This window comes from Nicotiana tabacum, chromosome 17 (assembly GCF_000715075.1).
Source record: "Nicotiana tabacum cultivar K326 chromosome 17, ASM71507v2, whole genome shotgun sequence".
NCBI classification, from domain to species: Eukaryota; Viridiplantae; Streptophyta; class Magnoliopsida; order Solanales; family Solanaceae; genus Nicotiana; species Nicotiana tabacum.
In genome coordinates, this window is record NC_134096.1 from 104,190,793 (window position 1) to 104,209,681 (window position 18,889).

At 33.7% G+C, this 18,889-nt stretch overlaps 1 protein-coding gene across 1 annotated transcript; it reads right to left on the reverse strand.

The window, feature by feature from the left end:
* Positions 1-219: 219 nt before the first annotated feature.
* On the reverse strand, positions 220-1,314 carry LOC107818905 (putative F-box protein At5g55150). Its single transcript, XM_016644978.2, has one exon. It carries the CDS (start codon positions 1,312-1,314, stop codon positions 220-222), a length of 1,095 nt encoding a protein of 364 aa, XP_016500464.2.
* Positions 1,315-18,889: the final 17,575 nt, after the last annotated feature.

The window sequence follows — 18,889 nt, forward strand, 5'->3', positions numbered from 1 at the left end:
CATTTACCGGGGTGTATGTGCGCGACAATCCATTTAGAAATGAAGAAACTTATAAGTACGATAACATTCATACATCAGATTCAAGATTACATTGAAGAAAAATAAACAGAATACTTAACTATTAATTTGGAAAATAAGAAATCACCAAACTGAAAAGAGACAATAACTTGCAAAGAGAAAAAACATCTCAAAGACATGGAGGTGAGTGCCATCACATTATTAGAATGATGGTGCGACCCAAGTTGGCGGGCAAATAGGACTTAGTGACAATCCAGGATAAAAAGATTCAATTTTTCCACTTTCAAGATCGTAAGCCCCCATATCTCTTCCACCCCCTCCTTCTAATGTGCGGAAAAAATCAGTCCAATCATCAGTAAAATATATTTGATTACGCTTGACTCCGATAAACTTAGAGGAGTCAATAGAACTTGCTCCATTACGGCCCAAGAAAATTGATGATTCTCCCAAGGTGTTAATCTCCTTCAATTCACCTTTGATTACATCTAATTCAAAAACTCTAAATTTAAAGGTTACAGCACCACCATTTGGACCCTCTGAGGCAAATCGGCTAACCAATAATAGTGCACCTGATACCTCTACTAGGTAGAACTGAACTAACGGCCGTTTAAACATATCATCCTCAAGCCAAACAAGATCACGTGGCTCTCCAATTGGTACATCATAAACCCAGACTTGGCCAGAGTAATACACAGCATAAAATTTACCCTTATAGTATTTGAGACTGGTAACTCCACCAATTACAATAGATCTGTCGATTTTCATATTAGTCCAGCTAAGGTCTCCAGGTCGCCAAAAAGCCAAACAATTTTTATATCCATAAAAAGAAACTACCAGTACATAATCAGATGTAAGAGAAGGGCTAGCAGATAACACAGCTTGGTCGATGCACGGATATCCTCCCTCTGGATCGTCACAATCAAAAGCCAATAAGGCCTCTTGTGGAGGAAGTTGGATTTGGGTACGGGAGAAAGGATGCAACAAGTTTACCTCTCCAGTGTATGCCGCGGTGCAGATCCATCCTTCCGACGAAAAACACGCTCGTCCTCTAACTTCGGGGAGAAATATGCGTGAAACTTTCTGCTTGGAAAGAGAGTAAAATTCTCGATAATCATCGTCTTTATCAGCCAGCATTAGCAACGGAACTTGGGGCGAAAACACATCAAAATTATGCTTGGGGGTAGCAGTTCGCCATGAGGTACAAACAGCACCAAAAGCAATAAAATCTTCAATCACCTTAACACGATGCGCAATCGGAATAAGGAGGTCACGACGCAGTTCTGCCCAGTTTGCCATAGCTTAGAAAGAAGAGGATGTAACCTTGCTAGGGCTAGAAAAAACAATTGCTTATTGTGTCGACTTTGAGGACATTTATAACAAGTACAATATATCCTATATTGACAGGGATTTGGATGGGAATACCATTGATAAGCCCAAGATCTTTCTTAACATATTCGGAACAGTTCGACTTTATTGCCTTTTTTATGCCCGGATATTTTTTTAACTATTATTTTAAAAAATAGCATTATTTATTATTTATTTCATAGAGAGCATTTTTTTTATTATTAGTATATTATAAAAATTAAGCTCAATATTTAATAAGTTAACTGACTCACTAATCACAGGAAGTATTTTTCTTGTCCATCTTCACTCTCCCTTTCCGACATTCATCTTTTTCACTCCATTTTTTAAAATCTGATGCATATGTGAATGCCACCTAAATTCAAGATGTATTGATTTATACGTCTTTTATACTTTGTATATCAAGTATCACTTTAATTCAAAATGTATTTATATGTATATAATTGTTGTATATTTACTTAATTAAATTTAATATATATTTTTTATGTATATTTCACATGTCTAAGTGCCATCTTAATTGAAGATGTATTTTTTATGTATATTTTTTGTATATTTTATATGTGTTAATTCAATGTATATTTTTTATATATATGTTTTGTATATATTAGCATATATTATTATCGAAGTAAGATCTTTATGTTAAGAAATGAAGAAAGAAGGAAGAGAAAAACTTAAGAAAGATAATTAAAAAGAAAACGAATGAAACAAATTTAGAAAATATATTGGCTTCGGCATAAAATAAATTTAAGAATATGAAGAAAAAGAAGGAAAGTTAATAGATAAAGAGGAAAAAAGACATGATTTTTGTACAAAGAATTATTGACTTTCCATTCAAATTGCTTATGTTTAGGAATTAATAATTAATATTTCTATTTTAATGGAAATGTGTGCTACAAATATAAATATTTTCCTACCACAACTGTAATATTGAGTTTCATGTTAAGAATTTATTATATTTCTTTTAAACTTTGATAGTTATGTAAAGTTCCAGACTTTATTTGGACTTCGAATTGTGGCCCAAAGGTCTAGCATGGACATAGTGGCAAAATGATTTTTTTTAAAAAACTATATATATTATAGTAAGGACTTATTTAACATTTTTTCATAGTTTTTCAATTTTCAATAAATAATTTAACCTTTTTAAACAATTTATATACATACAATTCCTTAAAATGCTCTCGCATCCGTTATTAATACATTTAGTTAAGTGATTCAATTATATTCTTTCCTTTTATTCTCTCATCTCCTTTCTCCTTCTTATTCTATGCAATCAGTTAATGTAACTTTTCACTTAATGGTGGTCTCCACAAAAATCACACATAATGGTTGGCACTCATCAACATACATATGGTTTATTGCATTAAATTTGATTAATGTAAATTAATATAGCTGCTAAACATTAAATTAAAAAAAACTTTGAAGCTTTAAATTTGATATTAGGGTTTTATAATTTTGTAATTTGTTTGGATCGGGTGTTCTTTCAAGTGACTAAGAATATCCTTTGAATTTTATATCTCAATTTTGAGGGAGACTGATTAAGGATATAGTTGATTTTAGGCGAAAATTCATATTGAAACTCGAAAAAGAAGAAGTTGCCGGAATTGTATCATAATTGTATCTGATACATCAATAACTAAAATATAATTGTATCATAAAATGTATTATATTTGTATCACAAATATGTCTAACTTATATTTGATACATTAATACCTAAAATAATACATGACACAATACCAATATAATTATCATACATTGTGATGCGAATTGCGATACATTTTTGAAAAATTGTTACACATTGTGATGCGAATTGCGATACATTTTTGAAAAATTATTACACATTGTGATCTTCATATTTTTGTATTTCAATCACAACTCTAAACTTAAAATCTGATATAATATTGTATTAGCATTAGATCAGGTATTTTATTTTTAGATATTGATGTATCAGATACAAGTAACATACAATTTTGATACAGATGTGACACAATTTTAAGATAATTGTGATATATTTATCATACAATTCTTGCACTTATTTTCTACGAGTTTCAATCTAAAATTTTACCTAAAACCAAGTCAAAACTTAACTAATTTCTCTCAAAATTGAGATGTAAACTACAAGGTATATTCTCCACCATTTGCAAGAACGTCCAATCCAACAATCACAAATTCATAAATTCTGAATATTGAATTCAAAGTTTCGAAACTTTTAAATGGATGTCAATGAAGAACTCTTTGTTGCTGCAATTTTAGAGGCAAATATTTCGCCATTTCGCCTGCATTGTGAGAGAAGTACCGATTTTGGGTGATAAGTACGCGGGAGAAGGAATGGAATTTGATCTTTTGAAAAATAGATGATATTTAAGGAAGGAGGGGAGGGGAGGTTGTGAAAGAGGGAGAATGTGATGCTAAATTTAAGGAATCTTCCATTTTTTTTTTTATGGTTTTGTACAAAATTAAAAATATAATTATACAATGTAATTAAGTATGAACCTTAATAAAAATGGTAAATAATTTCTATTATAGTATAGCTAGGTAAATTACCTAAAAATAATTATTCATCCATATTATTCACTAAGAAATTAGTTGAATAATGATTTTTTTAAAAACGGGTCAAATATGGATAAGATTCATATTATCCACTTAAACAATGAATAATCAATTGGTTTAACCTTTATCTTTGCATAGACTAAAATTGGGAGATCTCAAATTACGGATACTAGAAACTCTCCGAAAAGTGCTTATATTTCAAGAACACATGGATAATATGGATATCCATATTATTACCGATTAATTTATTTTTTATCTGTATTAGATATGTGTTGGGTAAGATATTTTATCTGTTTTTTCTATTATCCGTTTTCGACCTGCCCATATCCAACACCGGCCTAGGTTTGCCACCCCTACATGGACATGTGTTGCTACGGCCCACATATTATTATTCCAATCACATACACAACCATGCATAAATATTGGAGATACAAAATTAGGATAACATTTACATGGTTTATCTGAATTTTTCTATTTACATGAAGTAATTAATTTTTTTTATAAAATATAAACAAATTCGGTCAAAAGCTATAATTTATATACAACTTGAATATAATTTTTTGTTGTACCGAATCTGATCAAAACCTACAATTTACATACAACCTATATACAACTTGTGTCTAATATGTTTTACATAATCAAATCAAAAGGCTACAATTTACATACAAACTTGTATATAGTTATGCTAGTTGTATATGTTTTGCATGCGTTTGTACACCCGATATATGAAAAATATATAATTTATTTAACTTCTTGGAGTTTCAGTCTAAAATACAAACCAAATATCAACTCGAATCTTCATCAAATTTTCTCAAAATTGAGATATAAACTCCAAAAAATATTCCCAATAATTTGTAACACGCAATCCAAATAAATAACAACTTTACAAAAATAGATTTCGACGCCTGGATATTAATGAATTTTTTAATGGATTAAAAAATTTCCTATTCAATATGCTCGCTTCTGGTTAATACTCTTTACAAAACTCAAAATTGAGATATAAACTCCAAAAAATATTCTCAATAATTTGTAACACGCAATCCAAATAAATAACAATTTTACAAAAATAGATTTCGACGCATGGATATTAATGAATTTTTTAATGGATTAAAAAATTTCCTATTCAATATGCTCGCTTCTGGTTAATACTCTTTACAAAACTCAAAATTGAGATATAAACTCCAAAAAATATTTCCAATAATTTGTAACACGCAATCCAAATAAATAACAACTTTACAAAAATAGATTTCGACCCCTGGGTATTAATGAATTTTTTTAATGGATTAAAAAATTTCCTATTCAATATGCTCGCTTATTGATTCCAAAATACAAAAATACAAAAAGAAAAAAAACAACGATCTTTTCTCTTTCAGAAGTGGTCATTTGTGAAACAAAAAAAAAAGAATGAAAGAGAATATGATGGAAGGGCTAATAAATTAGCATATGAAATAATATACATATATAACAAGTGAAGTAGCATTGCACCATGGCAAACTTCATCAGCAACTACTGGGACGAAGATAGAATTTTGGGCATGAGAAAGAGGAGGGAAAGAGAAAAAAGGGAAGATTAGAGTTTATATATTATTTTGCATATAATTAATAAATTATATATTAAATTATAATTAAGTTAAAACCTTAATAATGAGAGTAAACAAATTTCTAATATGGTATATTATAAAAGTTTAGAAATGATCTACGCCTCAATTCTCAAATTTTTTCAACTTCACGTGACTATTTATTATCAAAATTGATCTACTTAAGAGTTTTGTTGGAAACAAAAAAAGTTCCTCTAAAGATTACGAGTATTTTCTTTTTCTTTTCTTCTTATTCTATATCATGATGCTATATCTTAGCTCTCTACGGAATCTTGCGACAGACCATAAGTCACGTCTAGGGGTGTTCAAGATCGAACCGAAATCGAAATTCGAACCGCAAAAGTGACTTAATGGCTTATTGGTATTGGGTTATCGGATTAACGGGTGGAGAACGGATTGAAATTTTATTATTAATGGCTTATCGGTTTGGGGGCGGATTAATCAATCTTCTTATCGGATAAACCGTTAACCCGTTAAGAATTTTTATATTTATATATTTTTATATTATATGTATATTAAATATCCCTTCCATTTATCCACTATTAGAAACCCTAAAATCTAATTTCTAATTTCCCTTGCCAGCAGTCACTAGTTAGAAGTGAACTCAGATCTCAAAACACAGCCCTCTCGCGTCGCCGCTCACTCTCTACTCTCTACTCTCTGAAGGTTGAGGCAACACAACAACAACAACAACAACCCAGCCGCTCTTGCCTCTCATTCTCTTCTCTAAGAATAAAGTCACCTCCTCGTTTCCTCCATACGGCCATAGCCTGAGCTTGCTCTTACTGATATTGGATAAGATATTGAATGTTATTGTGTTTATCTCTTTTATGGAATTTTAAGAATGGTTTTTGTGGTGTGTATTGTGTGTGATTGGTGAAGAAACCATTTGCTTATATAAAGGTGAAAGTCAAGCTAAGTCTGGACTCATTTTGACGGATGTAATTGCCACGTTAGAAAGTGCTATGTTAGCTAAAGAATGTGCAGACTATAGAGCCATAAGCTTGACTGCATTTAGCTAATTTTGAGGAGCTTACTGCCTTGCTCCTCAGTGTGTGAAGGTTCAAGTATGTTTGTCCATTATTGGTTGTCTCTTGTGATACTATCAGTATGTTGAAAAAGTTTAATAAGTTTAATATATCATGTTGTGCAGTTGTGGTATCACCCTATCACTATATCAGTGTGTTGCCAAAATAGGCCTCTGTAATATAAATTAAAATAAGCCGATAAACCGCCCGATAATAGTTAAACCGATACCAATCCGCTTGATATCTTATCGGGTGGCTAGCGGATTAATACATTTAAAAGTCGATAACCGATAAGCCGAACCGTTAAACATACATAACCGTCTGATCCGCACGATAGACAGCCCTAGTCACGTCCCACTTAAACTTTTATTTGCAATTATAGAGCTACAGTGTACTTGCCTTTGCTTCGCGCAGTCGGAAAAGTAGTACTCCTACAAATATAAATATTACAACTCAAAAAACCAAAGTTAAGAAATTTAAGAAAAATAATAAAAATCATGAGTAAGAAAACAAAAAGGAAAATAAATTAAAGCACACTATAAATATAGTCCTACTCTCCAATGGCTAAAGCAATGATTTTAAAGCCTATCAAAGTTTCTTGAGAATTCTCATGATTGCTTTTATCAATAAATTCAATACACATTAATCACATTGCTTGTAGGAGAAGGGTAAAAGAACCAACATTATTAAAAGCTTTTGAGTTTTTTAGCATAAGATAAAGGAAACATTTTCTTTTGGGGTTTTGAGGGTGGGATTGGGGGGAGGGGGGTGCAAAACAAAGAAATAAAGAGAAGAAGATGATATTCCCTCCATTCACTTTTATTTATCCAGTTTTCAGTTTTACTTGTCACTTTTAGCGTATTAAGAGAAGATGATTTCTTTTTTTCAGTTATACCCACAGTATTAACTACTAATTTCAAATTATTTTCTCAAATTCATTAAAAATATGCATCAATTAATATGAGTATCATGGTAAATTATGTACTTCATTTATTTTCTCAAAGTCAATAGTGGACAAGTAAAATTGAACATAGAAATACTTGAATTTCTTGGTTTAAGAGAAGTATGACATTCCTAAGACCAGCAAGCTAATAAAATGTTTTAGACGCTATACTCTTTTCGATGAGAGAAAAAAAGGCTTACTAACAAAATATACTAGGTTGTGCCCGTATTGTGTTATTTGCAAATCCCAGACCGATGAAAAGGTTAATTCCTCAAACTCAGCTATATGATTACAAAAGAGGTTCAACACGACCCGAAAGAACAAAAAAATTAAAAACTTCCACAGAAATTATGAGGAACTTTGAAAAGATCCAAGGTCTTATAATGGAAGAATTATTTATGCACTACATTGCCTCACATGAGTTAGATCTAGTGGCTAGAGTGCATATGTGATGTGTAGGTTAAGTGCACGCCATGCCATGTGTAGCCGACAAGGAAGAGATTGTTTATAAGTATTCCCTATGTATTAAGATGAGTCTTTCAGTTCACGTGATTTTTATCAATCAAGGCAACAGAAGACCACTCTTGTTAGGTGCTCCTCGTCTAACAATTTATAATATCCCTTAATTAATAGTAATAATTACACGACAGAGATCATCAAGCAGTGACAAACTAAGATTATTTGTGGAGAAGGGTGCAATGTGCAGCTAACAATTATTCAGAAGATAGGGAAGAGTTCTGATATTTGCATAGGACCTTGTCCCACTAAGAGATAGACCGAAAGACTTAAAGTATCCTACAATATTAATTCTATATTACCCTTCAACTTACAAAGAGTTGAAGTTTTATTTTTATGGAGAAAGGCATCTGCAGATTGTCAGGCTCAATTAGCAAACTAAGCAAATTTGTACTAACCTTAACAAAAGAAGGTTCTTGATTATCAGAGTAATGACTAATGATCAACTCAGCACCAAAAGAAGGGTAATTATCAATAAAAGAGTAAATCTCCCTTGATCTGTTCTTTCTAAGCAAAGATTATTTTTTGTACAGTTGATAATATGAATATCGTTTGCTGGCATCGCCCTTTGACATAAAGAGCACCTTTCTTTCTCATTTTTCTATTCGCAAAAGGACATGAATTTACATATTTTTTATTGTAGCTCTTCCTTTTTATTTTTCTTTTAAAATTTCATAATGATATGCCTAAATACTTTTTGTTTATGTAAATTGCACATAAGATTCCAGAAATGTACTCAGAGTGATAAACATTAGTTGAAGGATATCGTTTAATTGATCAGAAGCAACCATTATTTTTTTTTTCAAAGAACTTGTCAACATGGTTGAGAAAATTTCTTCAATAACTCGCTAAACTACGGAAATCATTTTTTTTTTGTGTGTGTGAATCTTTTATTTTTTCCATTTATTCTACTACAAATGCAGAGGAAAACTAAAGAGAAAAAAAGGAAGCTTTGTACCAATCATAACCACTTGGTAGATTGGATCATACTACTCCTTGGTAGATTGGATCGTACTATTTTGCCTGCTTCGCTAAATGTCCTCATCTCCAGCAACAGATTAGCAAAAAATTCCTCTACTGAGTTATTGTTATTCTGAAAGACGCCAATTATACCTATAGGCTGCAATAGTCAAAGATAATGTTAGTATAATACATCCATTGAAGAGGTACACTCAACGTTTAATATTGTATATTAAGAAACTTAGTTTTGACCATGAAAGAGAGAAAAAAACACAAATCATGTAATAATAAATCTATTACCATTACAACAGTGCAATATTAATTTCACCTTTGATTCATAAAGCCAAATTTTGATATACAAAAAAATCAACTGTAAAATAGTGTCCCTATTATGGAATAAATAGCTTGGAAAAATCAAGATAAATATTTAGTACCAAGAGTCACGCTCTAAAGCCACAATGTAATTGAAAACAGTTAGCATGCTTAGGTGAATAATTCAAACGCAAATGAAACGCCAATAAAAAATTGTATTACTACAAGGTGAAAAAAGAAAGTTCCAAAATTTGCAGAGAGAGTAAAGCTCACCTTCATGATATAATTCAAGATCGGTACCTCAGTAATCTTGTTCTTATCTTTGTTAGTGATACTATCAATATAGGATAGTTCATCATTTCACACACCCAAAACAAATGTTAGAAAGGAATGAGAAGGAAGGAAAATGTTCTTACCATCCTTGAACCATCCTCCGTTAGAGCAAATACACCAAGGCTGATATAGTGAAAGAAGTTTTCTTCAGCAGATAAAATTAGAAGGACAAAAGTTCAAGAAAAGATGCAATGCGCGTCTCCTTGTCGTCTACGCATTCCTTATTCTAAACTTCATCACGGTATTAATTAAAATCTCATATTACATTCAGTTCACATTTACCTGCAATAAATTTTTACAAATGATAAAGCTCTTTCTTTTAAAAGAATTTGGATATGTATTACATACTTCAATCCTGATCTCACTGACATTGATGTACAAGTATTTTTTTTGTTTGTTTGTGTGTTCTTGTTAAAAATTATAGAGTAATCCTTGCAGGCAATTGCAATTTAAGGATATTTGAACAAATGGATGATGAAAACACCATACAACTTTTTCTAATATAAATTTCAACAGAAACTTTAATTTGTTATATAATATAATAGACGGTGGAGGAGGTGATAGTGAATATTTTGCACTCTTCACGGAATTAATTCTTTACTCTGTTTATCTTTTTATTTTTTTCCTTTAAAATTTTATTCATAAAAAGATATAGCTAAGAGGAAGTTGTAAACTATACGACCAAACCAAAAGTATACTTTTTTTTCATTCTTTAGTAACTTTTTACCCTACTTATCTTAATTCTTATTTAAATTTAAGAAATTGATGATCAGATACTAAAATTTAACAAACCATAACTCATAATTAATCCGGAATGTAAAAGAAGATACCATTTCCCAAGAATCTAGAAATATGATTTCAACAAACTGGTACACCAAATTGGACTTACACCGGCAAAATCAAGGTGAATAGCAATCACGGAAGTGGCAGCCTCGGCGACCAAGACACAACATTTCTGATACACATTTCGGACATGTACGTTCTTATTTGTCACCAATTTGCGTAGACTTAAATTCCCCAGATATAGAAAATAGAATATTTCTTAAGAACCCAAGACGAAGTTACTAACTCATGACCATTGATGTGAATTTGAATAACCACATAAGATTTTTAATAGTTTTCTCAAGATTTGAAAATTTCTTTTCTTACCTCTCAGTATTAGGCACAGACAGATCAGTATCAAACAGCTTTAATGCAGTTCTCTTCGTGTATACCCCTTGAACTCCACAAACCTTTTGTGTTGGAACCTTTTAGTTCTTTGGTCCATAACTGAAATTAGAGTTCGATTGATATCTTAAAATCCAATTTCAAACCATATGTTTAAATTTCAAACTTCAAAGGCAGACACTTCAAGAATACAAACAAGTAAAAATAAAACAAAGAACCGAGACGAAAAGAAATCTACAAAGAAAGGAAAAACCAGCAAAAAACAAGATGAAATATAAAAAGAGGAAGAAGAAGAACACTCACCAAAATGAGGGACTCTCAAATGACAGAGTATAAGGCATAAAGGAAAAGAATGGACTAAACATGGTGTTTGGAATTTGACACGTACTAATCTCAGAGTATTTACAAGACATTAGAATGGACTCAATTAAAGGAATACCCTTGGACGACCAAAAACCTTCACTTATAATATAGTTCCATAACTGAAATTAGAGTTCGATTGATATCTTAAAATCCAATTTCAAACCATATGTTTAAATTTCAAACTTCTTAATGAAAGTAAAAGGCAGGCATTTCAAAAATGCAAACAAGTAAAAGTAAAACAAAAGAACCGAGACGAAAAGAAATCAATAAACAAAGGAAAAACCAGCAAAAAACAAGATGAAATATGAAAAGAGGGAGAAGAAGAACACTCACCAGAATGAGGGACTCTTAGATGACATAGAATAAGGCATAAAGGAAAAGAATGGACTAAACGTGGTATTTGAAATTTGACACGTACTAATCTCAGAGTATTTACAAGACATTAGAATGGACTCAATTACAGGAATACCCTTGGACGACCAAAAACCTTCACTTATAATATAGTTCCATAACTGAAATTAGAGTTTGATTGATATCTTAAAATCCAATTTCAAACCATATGTTTAAATTTCAAAATTCTTAATGACAGTAAAAGGCAGGCACTTCAAGAATGCAAACAAGTAAAAATAAAACAAAGAACCGAGACAAAAAGAAATCAACAAAGAAAGGAAAAACCAGCAAAAAACAAGATGAAATATGAAAAGAGGGAGAAGAAGAACACTCACCAAAATGAGGGACTCTCAGATGACAGAGTATAAGGCATAAAGGAAAAGAATGGACTAAACGTGGTGTTTGAAATTTGACACGTACTAATCTCAGAGTATTTACAAGACATTAGAATGGACTCAATTACAGGAATACCCTTGGACGACCAAAAACCTTCACTTATAATATCGTTCCATAACTGAAATTAGAGTTCGATTGATATCTTAAAATCCAATTTCAAACCATATGTTTAAATTTCAAACTTCTTAATAAAAGTAAAAGGCAGGCACTTCAAGAATGCAAACAAGTAAAAATAAAACAAAAGAGCCGAGACGAAAAGAAATCAACAAAGAAAGGAAAAACCAGCAAAAAACAAGATAAAATATGAAAAGAGGGAGAAGAAGAACACTCACCAGAATGAGGGACTCTCAGATGACAGAGAATAAGGTATAAAGGAAAAGAATGGACTAAACGTGGTGTTTGGAACACTCACCAGAATAGGGATCGTTTTAATGTTATCGCTTCTTGATTCCGTACCCGGGATGATACTATTCTTTGAAACACTAGAAGAGAGCTCAAAGACAGGTTCTATGAAAATGAAGAGAGAGACGAATTAAGACATATATATCAACTTTTGAAAAGTCAAAGAGGTGCTAGCTTGGCACCCTCTCATTCACCCATCTTTCGACGCTTATATATTTTTATCCAGATGTCATATGAATGAACGGTTAAGAGCGTTGAAAACTAAATTCCAAGACCTTCAATTTAATATATAATATGTCCCAAAAATACCTCATATACACATGAAATTTATTTCTCAAAAAACTCTGTTACAAGGTAAATCCTTAGTTGGTTTTTCCGCAACTTTAATCCGATTTTTCTCAAACTTCATATTTTCTATCCAAACATCATATATAGCCATATTATGACTTTAAAATCACCTAAATAATAATTAACAAGTCTAATATTCATTACGTCACATTGGAACGCATAGGGTGTAACAATCTTCCCCCCTTAGAAACATTCGTCCTCGAATGTTAAACTCCTAGAAATCTATAGAAATTTTGGCAGAGTCTCCTCTGTAACGGTAATACTATCAACCTTTCACATAGTAAACCCAACAATACAAAGCCACACAGGGCCACAATCATCAATAACACCAATGGCCTCACACGACCAATAACAATAACTAACATAAGAATCAAGTACCATATACGTACCTAAAGGCTATGATGTCTTAGTCTGATCCTCCTCCGGAAGTGGAAACAAGTGAGGATACCTAGTCTTTATTTCTTCTTCAGATTCCCAAGTCATTTCCTCCACATTATTGTTAATCCAAAGTACTTTAACCGAAGCTACATCTTTAGTTCTTAATCTCCGAACTTGTCTATCTAGTATGAGCAATGTGAGCTTCCTCATATAATAGTTGCTCTGTAACCTGAACATCGTCAATTGGAATGACTTTAGAGGGATCTCCAATACACATACGGAGCATAGACACATGAAATACTAGATGTACAGACTCCAATTTGGAAGGCAAGTCCAACTCATATGCTACTTGGCCTACTCTGCGTATAATCTTATAAGGTCCAATGTACCGAGGGCTAAGCTTTCCTTTCTTACCAAATCTCATAACGCCTTTCATCGGTGATACCTTTAGGAATACCCAGTCATCTACCTGAAACTCCAAGTTTCGTCGTCGATTATCTGCATAGGACTTCTGACGACTCTGAGCTGCTAATAGCCTTTCTCGTATAAGCTTAATTTTCTCAACTGCCTGTTGTACCGACTCTAGTCCAACTAACTTAGTTTCCCCAACCTCGAACCATCTGATAGATGACCTACACTTCTGTCTGTAAAGAGCTTTGTATGGAGCTATCTGAATGCAGGAATGATAACTATTATTATATGCAAACTCAATATGTGGAAGATGATCATCCCAACTACCCCTGAAGTCCATAACACAAGCCCGTAGCATATCCTCCAGTGTCTGAATAGTACGTTCAGCCTGACCTTCTGTCTGGGGATGAAATATTGTACTAAGACTTACCAGAGTCCCCAATCCTTTTTGGAAGGACCTCCAGAAATTAGCTGTAAACTGAGCACCTATATCCGAGATAATAGATATAGGTACATCATGAAGTCGTATCATCTCCCTAATATAAAGCCTTGCATAATCTTCTACTGAATAAGTAGTCCTGACAGGCAAAAAATGGGTTGATTTTGTAAGTCTACTGACAATAACCCATATAGAATCGAACTTACGTTGGGTACGAGGTAAGCCTATGATGAAATCCATATTAATCACTTCCCATTTCCAAGTCGGAATCTCTATAGCCTATAAATATCCACCGGGTTTCTGATGCTCAATCTTAACCTGCTGACAATTTGGGCACTGAGAAACAAACTCTAGTATATCCTTCTTCATTTTGTCCCACCAGTATATTCCCCTGATATCATAATACATCTTCGTAGCTCCTGGATAAATAGAATAACGAGAATAGTGAGCTTCTCCCATAACCTACTGGTGCAACCCTGTCACATTAGAACACATAATCGACCTCGATATCTTAGGACTCCATCTCCTGTAATTTCAAATGGTGTATTCTCCTTTTGAGGGGATGTATCTCTATAATGAGCTAGCACAGGATCCTCATACTGGCATTCCTTCACTTCAGTTACTAAAGAGGATGTTGCCATGTCCTGAATAGTAACTCCAATATCACCTGAGTCCAGTAATCGAACTTCAAGACTAGCTAGCTAATGAATCTCATGGGCTATTCCACACTTCTATGGCTGTAAATATGATAGGCTACCCATAGATCTATGGCTGAGGGCATCGACTACTACATTCGCCTTCCCCGGATGGTATAAAATATCAACGTCGTAGTCTTTCAGTAGCTCCAATCATCTCCTTTGGCGTAAATTCAATTCATTTTGCTTGAAGATATATTGAAGGCTTTTATGATCCGTATAGATATCAACATGAATGCCATACAAATAGTGCCTCCACATCCTTAGTGCATGAATCACCGCGGCTAACTCTAAATCGTGGGTCGGGTAATTCTTCTCGTGCTTTCTTAGTTATCTTTAAACATAAGCAATTATTTTTCATGCTCATTCTGCCGCTTGTTGCATGAATACATGGCTTATCTCATTGCCCACAAATACTGGAATTTTCTGTAACTCATATGATCTCAAATATCATATTTTAATTTTTTTTTCCTGTTCATTAGCCACGATAGGTGCCACTTTCTTATGGAGTGCATACAATGTTGTTGTGAGACTGTTGTTACAAGACCAATTCTTCCTTATGTCACTATGCTTAAGTTGAAGGCTTCTTCCTTATTCCTTCAGCTATTCTTTCTTTGTAGTACTTAAGAGAGACCCTTTAACTTCTGTAAAGCTGCGAGCTTATTACATCGTATACCTGAAAGAATTTTTTTTGATGTTCTTACTCGCCTACAAATATCCTTAGTTACATACATCCGTGACCTTGTGCTCGTAGGGTTACTTCTGAACTCAAAGTTTGATTGTCTCCTTAGTGGCACTCTCTCTTATTTTCGTAGCACTTATACGATACCTTTAACAACCCCAACTCATATCTGAATATTTCTCAAGGATTATAATGATATTATTTGTGAGACTGAATTCCCTATGTTGGGTTTCACTATGTTTATTTTGCACAACCTGCTGATTTGTCGGTACCCTCTTGTTTATCCATGGCTATGCTCTTCCTGAATCAACTACTAACTACACGTTAGTCCATTATCATATCTATATTCTGTGTAATCTCTCATGGGTTATATCCTTTGTCTTAACTTACCCCGCACACTGGCTCCTTATGTATCCAGTGTTCATTTGCACTTATTTATCAATAACATCTAGTGATGGAACCCTTACTGCCTCTCCCCGTCGTCATGCTTACATAATGGTCTATAGTCGTATCATATCCGTAGGATTTGAATAAATGCAATCTCATTCCTTTCGCCTTTCTACCACATTCTTCCTTTACTATTCCATAGTTACCTTAACCATATAACTCCGACTTAATACCATATCACACCATCTTCCCCCCTTTAGGGGAGTACTAACATTTATTGCTATGAACATTTACCTATAAATATTTTACCTCTTTATATTTGGCATCTTTTCACATCTTCACGGGCTCTTACTTGCCTTGCGGTAACCCTTCTGTACCAGGGATAATTTAATTTCTTACACATAAAGGTGACACCTAGTGTAACTGGCACACTTAGTCCCTTAAGCTTAACTCTGCTCACAACGCTTGTTTTAGGGAAACGTCTTCCTGAATGACCTTTAAAAGTTATTCTTCTGTTGTCCATTCAATTATCGCCCAGAATGCGATCTCTGAAATTCTCACGATGTCAACTATTATCAAATCCTTCGGTCCCGAATTCATGTTCAGTTTATCTTATTCACTAGCCCATACTAATTTTTATTACTCCGGGGGTCTAACTTTTCCTTCTGGTAATTACGTATGAGTCACCAACTCATTTCTCGAAATGGGGACATGACTTTATGGCTTATACTATTTTATTGCCTCAAGGCATGTAACTTCTTGCTTTTCCTTCACTTGACTATAGAATCTGTAGTCCTGTCATATTTTGATTTACCGTTATCATCAATTTATCACATCTTACTCATAATGCTTCATTTGCTTTCTTATTATTCTCCTGCTAATATTTATGTATATCACCTTATTATGAAAACTTCTTTCACTTTTAGTCCTCCTTGATTCAACTCACTGGCTCTTCGGGTCGCCTAACACTCTCTCTTTACTGGGGACGAGAGCCATACAAAGGTAAATATTTATCCCTTCTAGGATTTCAATGCCAATCTTCTGAAATTTTTGAACATTCTAGTATTCATATCTGATTGTACTATTCTAGAGTGCACCATCTGGGTGTCTCACAAGGAGAACCATTACCACGTTTGCAATATCCCTCGGAAATGTGAGCTAATGATAACAATCCATCCACAATTTTGGGTTACTTTAACCCCAACTGGATGTTGATATCCCATCCTTCTCTTAAATTATATTTGTTAGCTCCCACAGGGCATAACTGAAATGGGTGTTGTCAAGTAAATATATCTTTGTTATTGTTGAAAGTAACTCAGAATGCTTATATTTCTCTGCCTGAATTATAAATACAAATATTCTTCACTAACTGGGTACCTCGTATCCTTCTTCACCTAGCTTCTTTTACTTGTTGAAACTTATATCTACCTTCTGATTCTCTTATTGCTTTTTTACCATAGGGGTAGATAGATATTCATGCCTTAGGGCTCCTTATCAAGAGGCTCACATGTCGTAGTACACACACATCTACTGAAGGCCTTACATTTATTCATCATAAGCATGATGAAAAATCGAGTTCCTCTGACTCAACTCTTCCACAGCCACATTCAATCTCTTACCATCAGTCTTTCTGGATGTAGATGTCGTTGTATAACGAATAAAATAGAATTTAGGAATTTGAATTTCTTACAGCTGAGATCTACCACACGATCTAGAGTAAGAAGAAAGAGTAACAGTTCTAAATGCCCTGTAGCCTCCTGCTTATAAGTGTGGTGCACATCACACCCATAAACAAGGCTCTACTAGACACGGCTTGTAGACTCCTTAGGACGGAACTGCTCTGATACCACTTCTGTCACGACCCAAACCGATGGGCCGCGACGGGCACCCGGTACCTTACTCAACCGAATACCAACATAACGTATCTTCTTGTATCATGCTATCATGGGTAAATGAGACGGAAAGGCTGTCGTAGGATAACTAGAATAAAACATGTAATACCAACTTGGGCCTATAAGACCAAAATGATCACTCATACACTAAATGTAGGCCGACAAGGCCATATAATCTTTTACGTACATGGCATATGTCTACAAGCCTCTAAGAGTAGATAAATACCATAAAGGTCGGGACAGGGCCCCACCATACTAAACAATACACGCCCGAATCATACTGACCAAATAGGAAACTTCGGAGTAAATGGAGTGCACCAACATCTTCCGCTGAGCTGATAGCCCACTTGGAGGACTCTCTACATGTCTATCGGGACCTGCGGGCATGGAACGCAGCGTCCCCAGGCAAAAGGGACGTCAACACAAATAATATACCGAGTATGTAAGGAATGAAAATCAATAAATAATAGACATGAGAGAAACATGGAGTAAAAGACTCAACATGTAAGTCTGAACAACTCTGTGAATCATTAATATTATAATATCATGCATATGCGTATAAATTCCATACCATGCATAGGTATATACGTTCATAATATCATCAAGCCTCTGAGGGCATCCCATCATATCATCTCGGCCACTGTGGGCAAATCATCAACGCATACCAGCTGATCAGGTGGTGGTGCGTATATAACGCTGTAACCTTTTCCCATATCCAATATACATATAATATACGCGTATATAACACCTTCTGGTCATGGGTCAATGTATATGTATAAATGCATGAAATGCATAAGAAACACGTTAATAAGATTTCTCGAATATCATAAAATCAATATGCCTTTCGGACAAACTTTATCAAATACATATTTTTCTGAGACCCATGAATAGAGGATATAATAATAATTCGCATGGGGAATCAAGAATATAGGCACCCCTAGTATTTCTATAAATAGAGTCATTTATAAAATTTGCGTATTTTGCTCATTTCGTTTGTATCATTTGGATCATGCCAAAAAGAAAGAAGGGATAGCCTTAACATACCTTAACTCCGTTGAGTCCTTAATACCTTCCAAGAAATTATTCAAACAACTCAATTAAATCTACCACATCATAAGGAGATTCAAAATCAGTGCTGAGTAAAGGCTAAGTCCGCAACTTAAACTAGTAGCTCGTTTACGTAAATTTGGGCAGCATCTCCCCTACAACTAGGCTCTCCTCCAATACCATATACCAACAAAAACAAAAAACACAACAATAACAACATGTAAGCATCATTTTCCAACCTTATCTCCATCACAATATACCACAAAACAGCCTGCA